At 43.7% G+C, this 12,399-nt stretch overlaps 1 protein-coding gene across 1 annotated transcript in view; it reads right to left on the reverse strand.

Moving 5' to 3' along the window:
- The window catches only part of CTDSPL2 (CTD small phosphatase like 2), a 40,728-nt gene that overhangs the window by 8,823 nt on the left and 19,506 nt on the right, over positions 1-12,399 (reverse strand). The window contains exons 2-6 of the mRNA XM_018561370.1: positions 7,809-8,023; positions 7,004-7,142; positions 4,586-4,738; positions 3,001-3,216; positions 294-372 (exon numbers count right to left, since the gene is read on the reverse strand). Of these exons, the coding sequence (XP_018416872.1) occupies positions 294-372; positions 3,001-3,216; positions 4,586-4,738; positions 7,004-7,142; positions 7,809-8,023 (802 nt within the window). The remainder of the gene's footprint in view (positions 1-293; positions 373-3,000; positions 3,217-4,585; positions 4,739-7,003; positions 7,143-7,808; positions 8,024-12,399) is intronic.

Consider the following 12,399-nt stretch of genomic DNA (forward strand, 5'->3'; position numbering starts at 1 on the left):
CCCCCCCACACCCCCCCACCCCCACACACACACACACACACACACACACACACACACACACACACACACGTAACAGTGAAGATTTTAGAGCAGCATCTACACACACACACTGCTGAAACCCTCTGATGGCTGCGGAACTTCGATGGCGGCCCCCCCACTCACTTGCGCGACCCCACATGGGGTCGCGACCCACAAATTAAGAAGGTCTGGTCTAGTTTACGGAGAAGGCTGAGACCCACAACAATCAAGAAAAGTTAACGATGGGTATAAACAAAAGTGCAAAAGCTACTCACGGATCAAATACTTCCCAATCTTCTTCATAGGCTGCTTCAGCATGGGCAGAGGAGTAACCACTATCTGGAGATACTGGAGCTGAACAGAAAGAGATACAGCATTGATTCTCTCATCAAGACTAAATGGTACAAATTGATTTTTTACAGATCATTATCAATGTCTTCAGCAATTTTCACATGTAGTTATAAAAGAACCCCTACCTGTTCATTTTGTTGGTTTATGCTAGGTTTAAAATAGTCAAGAGCTACCCTGCACCTCTTAGGGTTAGTTTTAGGTTTGGGCAAGGATTACTAGATCTGGGGAAAACATTCCAGGCCAAGTCAAAAGAATTGCTTTACATTTCCATTGTTTGTTAATTTCTTCTCTTTAAGAACACAAAATTAAAAACCATCAAACTTAAACATATAACTAGAAAAAGTCATCATCTTTGTTATTAAAACACAACTTAAAGTTCATCTAGCTATAAATAAACCCCGCCCCCAAACACAATAAAGAAACGTGTCATAAGAGAAAAAAAAAAAAGGATTTTTGTACTCACCGTAAAATCCTTTTTTCTCTGTTCATTGAAGAACCCAGGGCAACAGATCGTAGATCCTGAATGGTAGGGACGTCACCAAGCAGTAACACACTGAGGGATGGGCAACAACAAACAAAACACCCAAAAGACCCCTCAAAGCACCGCCTGCAACACTTTGCGCCCCAAATCAGCATCCGCCGATGCTAACACGTTCACCTTGTAAAACTTAACAAAAAGGTGTGAACAGAAGACCAAGTAGCGGCCTTACAAACCTGAGAAACCGAGGCCCCATGACGAAAGGCCCAGGAAGCCCACACAGCCCTAGTAGAATGGGCAGTGACAGGGAAAGGAGGCTCACGCCCCTTAACGGCGTACGCCTGAATAACCACATTGCGAATCCACCTAGATATGGTAGCCGCCGACACGGCCCGACCCTTACGAGGGCCCTCCGTGAGCACGAACAAGGAGTCCTTCGCACGAAAAGAAGCCGTAGCTTCCAAATAGACACGAAGAGCGCGAACCACATCCAAACAGTGGACCGTACGTTCCTTCCTATGAACCGGCTTCGGGCACAGGGAAGGTAAGACAATGTCCTCATTCAGATGGAATGCCGACACAACCTTAGGCCGGACTACCGAGGGCCATCCGTGAGCACGAACAAGGAGTCCTTCGCACGAAAAGAAGCCGTAGCTTCCAAATAGACACGAAGAGCGCGAACCACATCCAAACAGTGGACCGTACGTTCCTTCCTATGAACCGGCTTCGGGCACAGGGAAGGTAAGACAATGTCCTCATTCAGATGGAATGCCGACACAACCTTAGGCCGGCCTAGGACGGAGAACCGCCAAGGCAGCCAATTCCGACACCCGCCGCACGGAAGTGATGGCCACCAAAAAGGCCACCTTCTGCGACAAGGACAAAAGCAAAAAGTCAAATGGAAGAGAGGAAAAAAATTCTCCAGAGAAAATTTTTTAGCTCCTTACTCCTGACGCTAGGCAAAAAACTGGAGACTTGTCAGCAAGTATGGGGTTGGGCCACCAGCAGGGGCCGCCCCTAGGCTGTCTTGTCTTTTAGTTATGTGCCTAGCGTCCTACTCCTGCAGATAGCGATATACCCTACCATTCAGGATCTACGATCTGTTGCCCTGTGTCCTTCAATGAATGGGAGAGAAATACTTGGGCAATTTTCTGCTAGTTGTCTGACCCAATCAGCTTCTACAGTTTTTGAGCCAATGACTCAATGTAAAAATGCAGATCTGGGAAGCCAATGTCCTTATCTGCATATTTACACTGATCAGTGACTCAGGTAGGGAAGCAATGGGCCATCCTGACAAGCAGGCAACAATAATTTTCAGAAGAGGCTGGGGAATGGCTGCCTCTGTTTCTCTTATATCAATGACTTCTGTTTAAACAGAGAAGCTGCAAACAGGCAGAAATAAAGTAGAATACCAGGTAAATGGGTAAAAAACATATTTGACCGTCAAAATTCTTTGGTGGTGGCACATATCGCCGCAATGCAGAAAAGATCAAGAGACTTTAACACCGCCCACAGCCATGAGCTGGTTTTAAACGGTTGACTGCCATGATAAGTGGGACATGTCCTAGGCTGTCAATGGATCCAAGGGGTTAAAAACAGTTTTATACGTTTACAAACTTTTTATTGAAATTTTAACAAATCTAACAAGTGACGAAAAAAGCTTCACTGATAGCGATCAAATCGGAGATCATGTCACACAGGTAATAAACATACATAAAAATATAACATCACAACCAAAGAACATATGGCGTTATTCATTAGGGAGATACAGTGCAAGAGCTAGATCAATGTGCAAAGGATAAGCATCTAGCAGCAACCGGATATAAACATATGTTCATAACGCCTTGACTACGCAACTCAGGCATATCAAGGGAGGAGGCAGATGAAGAGGTGCAACAGCGAAACAATACTAGAAATAGAGAAAATGAAAGAGGAAATAGGAAGTAGCGCCGGGACTTGGCAACGCTATAAAATAACTCTCAAGGATCCAAATGTGTCAAATGGCCGTCAAGCTCTCCTGGGGCAAAGTGGGATGAGCGGATTGAATCCAAGGATCCCAGATTCTCATGAATCGTTTCCACATGTCCAAGAGAAAAAAAGGTTTTCAAAACATCTTTGCCATTTTAATTTGATAGCAGGAAAGTACCATTCACCTGTTAGTATTGGGATGTCTCGCTCTGGGGTGTCCTCCCCTGACTCGAGCCAGCTACTGGCAGTTGTACGGACAGGCGTCCCCTGATTGGTGTAGGATGTTCCATTAGTGGAGGTGGTGGTGCTGGTGCTGATTTCATCTACCTGCTCCATTTCCAGCTGTTTCACTATCTCCTCGGCTTCTACCGCTTGTCCAGGAGAGTCTGATCCCGACGTGCCTACAGCAAAGGAAAATCAGTTAGTTCTTACTGGTAACGGACTATGCAGCATGGCAACTGGAGACAAGGCGATTTCTACCTGAAACAGGAAAGCCAAAAGGGACATAAAAAATCCTTTACAGGTGGCAACACTCAAGACTGTAGGATAGAATGTTCCTCAAATTATTTTGTTTCCTGTAAATGTAACAAAAATAGGGTGGACACCTCTTCTGGAAGCATCTTCTGTCCTGGAAGTTTCCTAGACACCTTAACTAGTCCTGCTAAAATTCACTGGACCACAGCTCACAATGACTGTATAAAACAAACAGCCATTCAACAGACCAATGCCAACTTATTTTTCTTTTCTTTCCCAGTCTTCTGACAGTGGCCATTTTAACTAAGGACCGGTTACTAGATCTTCCTTTACTTCCTGTAACACGTGACTTGAACATGTGACCATGCACATAATCGAAGGGGAGGAAAATGCCTTTTCCTGAGATCTCATGGGATTACAGATGAGATTTCCCAGCAATGCTCTGCTAATGTAAGCTTCCCAGGATGCAACACTTGGGCACGGATACATTATTTGTGACAAAGTGGCAGAAAAAGAAATTATATCACAAAGGACACAGCAAACATTAAAGAAGGTGCTTGGACCTGTAGACCAAACATTTTATTTTTTATGACTGTGCTTGCAGAGCTCAAGGTTTCAACTCCAAAAACAGGCAACAAAGGTAGTTTGGTAAATCTAAAAGGAGAATGTATAATGAAATAATGAAAAAGTAAAATGTGTAACATGATTTCTCTGAAAAGATAGGTAGGCCCTTTACTACCTCTAGAAAGGAGACTGGCATACAAATGCCCTGGGTTGGCAGCAATCGATTCCCAGGGGTTGAATGACATCCTTGAACCCAGATATCTGACCACCAGCTAACTGCGCTAGAAAAAAAACAGGGCAACACAAGTTGGCCAAAATATTGGAAAGGAGATTTAAGCCACAATCTGGTAGAGGAGAAAGAAGTGAATTGCTCCCCACATGCAATTCACTGTGTTAGTTGCTGTTTACATACTAAAAGTATATTACTGTACACTGTCAAGCAGGTAAAATAATAAAAGAAAGCCATGCTGCAGCTTGATGCTGTTAAGATGAAGATAACTAACTCTGAGGGCAGCCACCTGTTGGAAGGTTTCTTTTTTAAATATGTGCTTGTGAATTCAGTCAGGTCCAACTGCTTGCTATCCTGGAAGATAATCAGGGAAAATATTGTACAAAAGATAGTTAAGACCAACAAGATTGCTAGTTTTGGCCCGAGAACTGTATCAGTACTACATAAATGGAGGTGGAAAAAAAACAACAAATGCTTTTATTTTTAGCCTGTTGGCAACATACCATTTTTATTTGCTGGTGAGAAAAAGTTGAAGACGGGAGAGAAAATGGTCCCCAGCAGTGTGGTCCTGGGTGGGCTGCCTACTGGAGGCACATCTTCCAGCTTTCCATTCTGTTTCACATGTTGAGATGTCGTCAGCTCATAACTTGCTGCTTCTAAAGGATGGTGAAATATACCAGGTGAAACTCGATTAGAATATCGTGCAAAGTTGATTTATTTCACTAATGCAACTTAAAAGGTGAAACTAATATACGAGATAGACTCATTACATGCAAAGCAAGATAGTTCAAGCCGTGATTTGTCATAATTGTGATGATTATGGCTTACAGCTCATGAAAACCCCAAGAACCCCAAATCCACAACCTCAAAAAAGTAGATTATTACAAGCAATCAATAAAACAAGGATTGTACATAGAACAATATCGGACCTCTGAAAAGTACAAGCATGCATATGTACTCAGTACTTGGTTTGGGCCCCTTTTGCAGCACTCACTGCAATTACTTTTGCACGATATTCTAATTATTCGAGTTTCACCTGTATAGGTCAGTACAAGACAAAACACAGCCAAAAGCACAAAAAAAAATATGACCAACAGAGTACATCGTAGTACAGTTATTTTTCTTACTTTTCTGACTTCTGTACCCTAAGGTGGTTTTAAGGTTGAGGTTTCCCCAATTCTTTCTACTTTAAAACAGAAGCATGTCTAAAAGTGCCCACAACCACAGGAGACCAATCTGACCACACTTCTCTTTAAAGAGGGAAGAGGTGAAGGGTTACATATAACATTATTTGGTTAGGATAAAATATGCTTTGGGTAATTTCTTCATTTTCAGGTTTGGGTATATTATTTTTTGGCTCTGAAAATAGTTTAAAACTGGAGTGATTGCATCTTAAACAACCATGCCCAAGTCACTGAACACATTTCAGTCTAAAAGGTGTCCATACACTATGCGCATTTTGCACAGTGGGTGCTGCCAAAAGATCGAAGGAAGGAGCCGGTTGGAAAATGTTCCAATCAGCTGCAAGCACTGTTCCTGTATTCTGACAGCGGCTTGCGGCTGCTGTCAGACTAGAAGGGAAATAGAGTATTCATCCATCAATGCTTGTGAGCGTTCATGGAGGAATCTGTTCTATTTTCAGTGGCCAACCTAAAGTGACACTAAACACAATTCAGAGATGATTTGAGGATCTACAGCCGTGTGATACACAAATAAGATACATTTTTATTAATAGGTAAGGTACTTAAATGCATTTTTAAGATTTAACTCCTGAGTTTAGTGCCACTTTAAGCATTCATGTTTATTTCTATGGAACGAGACGGGAACAGAGCAGTCTGTTATTCAAGTGTCTCAGGGAATAATAGGAAGCCTTTCCCGCTTGTCTGGTCAATGTTACAACCGAAAGTTGCCAGCTGCCTCACCCCATAGTAAATAGCCAAATCAAGTGACTGTCAATTTAATAGAACTCTATAGATCTAATGTCAGGGGTATGACATTAAACGCTCGATCCCCCCCATGCTGCTTTAAGTACTTACCTTATGTGATGCTCCTTGATGCGAACATAATCTTCCTTCTACTCGTTTCCAACAGTCCCTCCAACCCTGGTGCCGCTCTCTGAACCACATGTCTTCCCTTGTCCCACGGAGTCTGTCCTACGTGCATGCTCCCGGCTGCGTGCATTCACTTACACTGTGTCTCTCCTCCCCTCCAGTGATATTGAATGTGCATGCGCCCGCACGGCCGTTCGGGAAGGGGAGTTCTGCAGCTGGGAGTGAGCAGCGCAGGCACACGTATGTTATTACCTATTTTTTTAAATGTTCTGGCACATATCTAGTGCTAGCGAGCGAGCAAAAGATATATGTAAACAAAAATAATAGAGCCTTTCATTCTACTTTAAACCTGATGCAGTCATTTATCCTTACCACTGGAAGGGTATTCCCAGAAGCAATGTTTGTTCACCTTTGTAAATTCTTCCAGCAATGACCAGTCTAAGTGCCGCGGATTACAAAACAGTCCTCTGTTATTGACACATAGGAACCTTTTATGGAATTCTGCGATGGCAATAACTTTTTTTTCCTGGTACATGTTTGAGGATAACATGGATAGCAGGAGACTGGCAGAAAATAGCACTATCATTCTCTTTGGCCGAAGCTAGATATAAGACTCTTAGTTGTTCACTTACATGACTAAAACTGGCCACAGTTCATAAAGGAAGAATAGCAACGCACTGCAAAGCTATAGTACCATCCATAAAATACAAGCTATACACAAGCATGTAATTGCAATTAAAACCAAACTTTAGCCAACTCTTAGAACTTTAGATGTATGTAATCCCTAAGTTAGCATGCTGGCCAGCAGTGGAGCACATAATGTATTATTTACTATAAAGCTGCGCTTAAAGCAGTTTAGAAATCACCAACCTCCATTGACTTGACTTTTCCGTCTGACACGGGCAATGGGCTTGCTTGGTTTTTCACCAGTTCGTGGAGTTGAGGTGATGAGGTTATTATCAATGTCTCGCTCCACTCGACTTCTCTTTGCGGGATTATCACGATCTTCCTAAACAAAAAAATAATAGGAAAAAAAAAAAAAGTGTGTCATGACAATCCCATAATAGAGGGACAGGTTTATTTTCTCTTCAATCATTTTTATTAAGACAACAAAAAAAAAGACAATTTAGTGAAGGAGAAGAAAATCCCCCTCCAAACAAATTCAAAATATAAACAAACATACAATATATGCATGAAGAAAACACACATCAAAATGGGGAAAAAAAGCAATACACAGCTTAGGAAGCCTAAAGGGGGCACAAAATATCTAGGCGGCACAGGGTATAGGCTATAGAAAGGTGAACAATCAGTGCACAAGGACCGTAGAAAGTTTGAAATGTATAAACAAATCTGTAACCGGCAGTCCAGGATAAAAGGCTTCCTAAAATTCCCCACACAATACAGAACGAAAGAAGGGAGAAATAAAGAAGAAAGGCTAGAAAGGGAGGAAGATAGGGAGAAAGGAAGAGTTGTTCCGGAGGAGCAGGGAATACAAAAGCGTTCGGTAAAAAAACAAAAAAAAGACTGAGGGACAGATTTATTTTAATAAAGCCAATCTTCAGCTCTACCTCACAAAACAACATTGTCAGTAGTACCGAGAAATCAGCAATTGATGAGGCCATACTTTGCCTAGCAAGACCTGTAAAGTTATGAACACACATCAACTCGTATTCACCTTTGTTGTGCTGCCTTTGATGAAATTTTTTATGGTAGAAAGTAAACCGGTGTCAGATTTAGGCAGCTTATCTCCCAGAGATGAGCTCTCCTCCTCCTCCTCTTCCTCGGAGTGCTTCCTCTTAGTACGAGCAGTGCGCCCGGCAGGCCCGTGACTGCTGCGCGGAGACCCCTTCCGCGTCCTGAGCCTCATTTTTATAAGAGCCGCATAAAAAGCTGCAAATAGAAGAGAGTGAATCAAAAACATGAGGATACAAGAAAATCATAATACGCATAAAAATACAGAAACCGAAATATATATACACTGAGATTATTATGACCACCTGACGTTTGTAGGCAAATTAGCTATAATTTTGCGCTGAAGTTGCTAGAGGGCCAGAAAATTATAAATAGGGAAGCAGGTTGTTTACCACAACAGTAGAAGTGATTTGTTTCTGAAGATATGGGTAAACAACGCGATTTAACAGCCTTTGAACGTGGGATGATTGTTGGTGCAAGCCATGGAGCGAGTATCAGCAAAACAGCAGAATTCGTTAAATGTTCAAGAGCAGATGTTGTTAAAGTGTTTAAAGACTGGACTGTCAGCCGAAAATCTGGGTCTGAACGTGTGAATTGTGTCCGTCAGCGACTAGTCAATGTTAGGGCAGAACGGAGAGTGGCAAGACTGGTACAAGACAACAGAAGGGCAACATCAAATTACTGCAGATCTTAATCAGGGATCCACTCAAATGATCTCTGAACGCACTGTTCGCCGTACACTGCATCATATAGGATATGGAAGCTGAAGGCCTGTGCGAACACATTTGCTGTCTGCAGTTAACAAGATAAAACGTCTCCAATTCGCACAGGAACACAAGGACTGGACATTCAAGCATTGGAAAAAAAGTCATGTGGTCCGAGGAATCACGTTTCCAGTTGCATCATACAGATGGCAGAGTGAGAATTTTCATGGGAACAGCATGAAAGCATGCACCCCACATGCATGAGTACAACCCTTCAAGCTGGTGGGGGCAGTGTTATGGTTTGGGGCATGTTTTCCTGGCATGATTTGGGCCCTTTAATTCGAGTGGAATAACGTCTGAATAGCACAACATACCAAAGTATCGTTGCTGATCAAGTTCATCCTATCATGTTGATGGCGTATCCCAATGGAGAAGGGGGACTTTACCTTGCTTAGGTGGCCCCCACAATCACCGCTGTTTCTTTTGTATTCTGACAGCGGCCGCTGGAGCTTGCAGCGGATTGACTGCAAACACTGCTTGACCAAGAATTTTCCACCTGCTCCTTCGATCAGTTGATCAAGGGGTGCTGGTCGGAAAGGGTGCCGACATAAAGAACCATCCAAAACTCATACGTGTATACCCAGATTTGATGAAATCCAGTGCCTGTAGCCCCCCCAGCCAGGAGGTAGACAAGCCCCATAGACTTATATGGGGCTCTTCTATGTAGGCACGGCAGGCATACAGGAGGAGTTTGGCGCTGGATGTAAGCAATCCCCAGAAGCCACAGGTCGTGGATCTCGGAGAGTATACATCTGGGGAGGATGGGCTCTATGATTGGCTGCAAACAATGTTTGCCTAATTTTCCAACATGTTCCGTTGACAAAAAAGTCAGTCTAATGATTGTCTAGGGCAGTGGTTCTCAATCTGTGTAACCTCAGGGCCCACATTTGTCCTTGGGCATCAAGTCGTGACCCAAGACGCACTGCATTGCTGTACTGCACGATACGGTGCGGGCGATCGAACTGTGGGTGGGAGGTGCGTTTGGGGTGCCATTCAAGTGAATGGCAATGCAAGACACCTCCTGCACCAGAATGCACGGTAGGTGAGATTGTGTGGTGAGGTGCGTTAATCTCAAGGGACTGTACTAGTGTAAACTGGCCCTAAAAAAACATTGACAAACACAACCACATTCTCTCACACACATACACACGCCCCCCCAAAATTTACATTTTTGTTATTTTTTAAAGATCCATCCAGTCTCCCTATCTTACGAGAACTGGAGTGGATCCTCAGCCTGGGGTCCAGTGTGGGCTACTGTACTGTGATGGAGCTCCATCCATATGTGCATTGCTTGTACAGTTCCTTGCACACCATGTAGAGGTGCCTCACAGCCATAGCCCCATCCCATCTCAAGTGGACACACGGCACCAGGAAGCATATTTTGAATGGGTGCTTGGTGCGAGTGCTGCCGTTGGGGGAGATTGTGAAGACTTTAGCCTAGAAAAGTGGAAGGCATGCAGTGATCCACTGAACACGGGGTCCAAGGATCTAGGGGTTAGAGCCACCCATAGATCGAATATCGGCAAATTCCAGCTGAATTGGCCAAAATTCAATCTGTGTGCGCCCAGCTTACAGATTCAGCAGCATGTTCGGTCCCTCACAAACAAACACACTCAAGTGACCGCATAGAAAAATGTTTTAAAAACATCAAAGAGCTATTTACATTGTAATTTATTAAAAACTGTATGCAGGAATATCAGAGGACTGGGGACGTGACACTTGAGGTGGGTTTTGTATAGTCTTTCCATCTACTTTATTGCCTATAGTGTAATCACCAACAGAAATAACCCTACCACATGGAACACAAGAACACCACTAGGAAGGAGCACCGGACGGCGACCTACCTCCTCCCCAAAGAGGCCGCAGCCTGGGAGCCACCTCTTCTGACCCAATTCTAAGAAGCTCCAGTTTGTAAACTACATTGCGCATCTCTCCTCTAATCACAGCCACACACAACACTATAACAAGGAATATCAGAGAAGCAGCCGTTCTGTCTACACAAGAGTTACACACTGGAAAAAATTAATGGAGCAGGCTGTCCCATTACTGCAGCCATCTCTACATTCACACGGGTCGGTGACACCATGCAGCAGTGCTCAGCTTCCGTCGTGATTACCTGTTCTAACAGTACCCAGTAAAGACCGAGGGAGGGGATTTCTCAGGAATAATTCTTAGCTTCCATAGCAACATGATTCATCCAGCCCCGCTTTCAACTGATCGGCATGAGCAGCTACTCAGGTTTGATATTGCTTTTGAAAACACAATTTTTGAAGCTCCTCAAATCTAAATGATGATCAGCAGCAAAATGAACCAAATATATTTTTTAACAGGTGTAAAATATCCTGTCCAAGCAAAAGACTTCAGTGGGAAAGTCATTGTCCGTATACAAAGGATTGTGAAAAAGATGCTTGATTGTTGGTGTGGATACATGCAGGACAAGTGATCCAAATAGGTGACAACTTGTGGGAATATATTACAAACAGGAAGTTTTCAGCTAGCCCTGGTACTTTGCCTCTGGTGCCCTTGTAACCATACCTGGGCATTTGCAAAACGGTGTTGCTTATGCAGCTGCTCCGAGACCTTTTACATTGAGCAGAGGTTTCAGGTCAGTTCACATATGTGCAGTGACACACACACACACACTAAAGCTCAACTCCAGGATAACATGCCACGCATAGCATGCCATTTAAGAGCTCCCCTTTATTGGGTATCTAGTTCTCTGTGTCATGTCTATCCAGTTGCATCAGTACATGAGCCACTGATCAAGAACAAGCGTGCAATTCAGAAGTTCAGACCAAATGGGAACCCCATTTTGGAAATACTTCTCCTATGCCCAGTGGAGAAAAAGCTTTGAGCTTACCCATGCTCGGTTAGGAGTCATCAAACTATGACCAGCTCCTGTTTCTCTGCTGGCCAGCTAGATGAATGAGTGACAGCAAATGCTGCAGTCCTGCTACTTATTCATGCAACACTGATTCTTCCTCCGGTCACCCAGCATGCAATGACAGCATTCACTGCACACTATGTCAATGGGGCAGACACAAGATTGTGTCTGTCAGTATGGTATGGATTGTGTTGCATCACTGTGGCAGTGATGGTGTCTGTAGACATGTTATGGATGTATGAAAATGGTACTGCTTGGTACAGATGACAAAGAGAACCTTTTTTTCTCTATATCACCAACAGTTTGGCCCCCAAACAGTTGGAAGGATTGTAACTAAACCCTTTATTTTGGGGCACTCTGCTCCTACCCCTCTGGGCCCAGGCACCTACCGCTACATATGCTGGGATTGCCAAAAAGGACTTCCCTTTTGAGGTAACCTACAATCAGATGTGCTTTCCCATGGTGCTGGCTTCCCCGCAGTTTGTCGTATTGTCCCTACTCCTGGGTCTTGGTGACAAAGTATAATCTGAGATTGGACAGTTTACCAGCCTCCAGAACAGCAATGTCCCAGTACAGGGGGAATATGGCGGCCCAGTCACTGATGGATTGGCCGTGTGTTCATCACACTATGCACATGGAGACCCTGATGACACTGGACAAGTGAAGATTTGACTCAGTCCAACCATCCCAAGTCCTGCTGGATAACCCACAGAAATTCCAGGGCTTTCCAGCAGCCAGTCTGGGAATAAATCTACAAAGAGGGCTTTCAGGCTACTTATGAAAACTCCCTATTATTCCAGTCTCTACCAACTTGTCTTGCGCCAACCTTTTAGGTCAGTAGGCTTGTAACCTAATTTTATTGTATTATTAATATGATCACTGACCAACTGTATAATCTCAGTCTCGTTGATAACCTCGCCCTCCCT

The sequence above is a fragment of the Nanorana parkeri genome, unplaced genomic scaffold (assembly GCF_000935625.1).
Source record: "Nanorana parkeri isolate BGI_ZX_2015 unplaced genomic scaffold, ASM93562v1 scaffold519, whole genome shotgun sequence".
NCBI lineage: Eukaryota > Metazoa > Chordata > Amphibia > Anura > Dicroglossidae > Nanorana > Nanorana parkeri.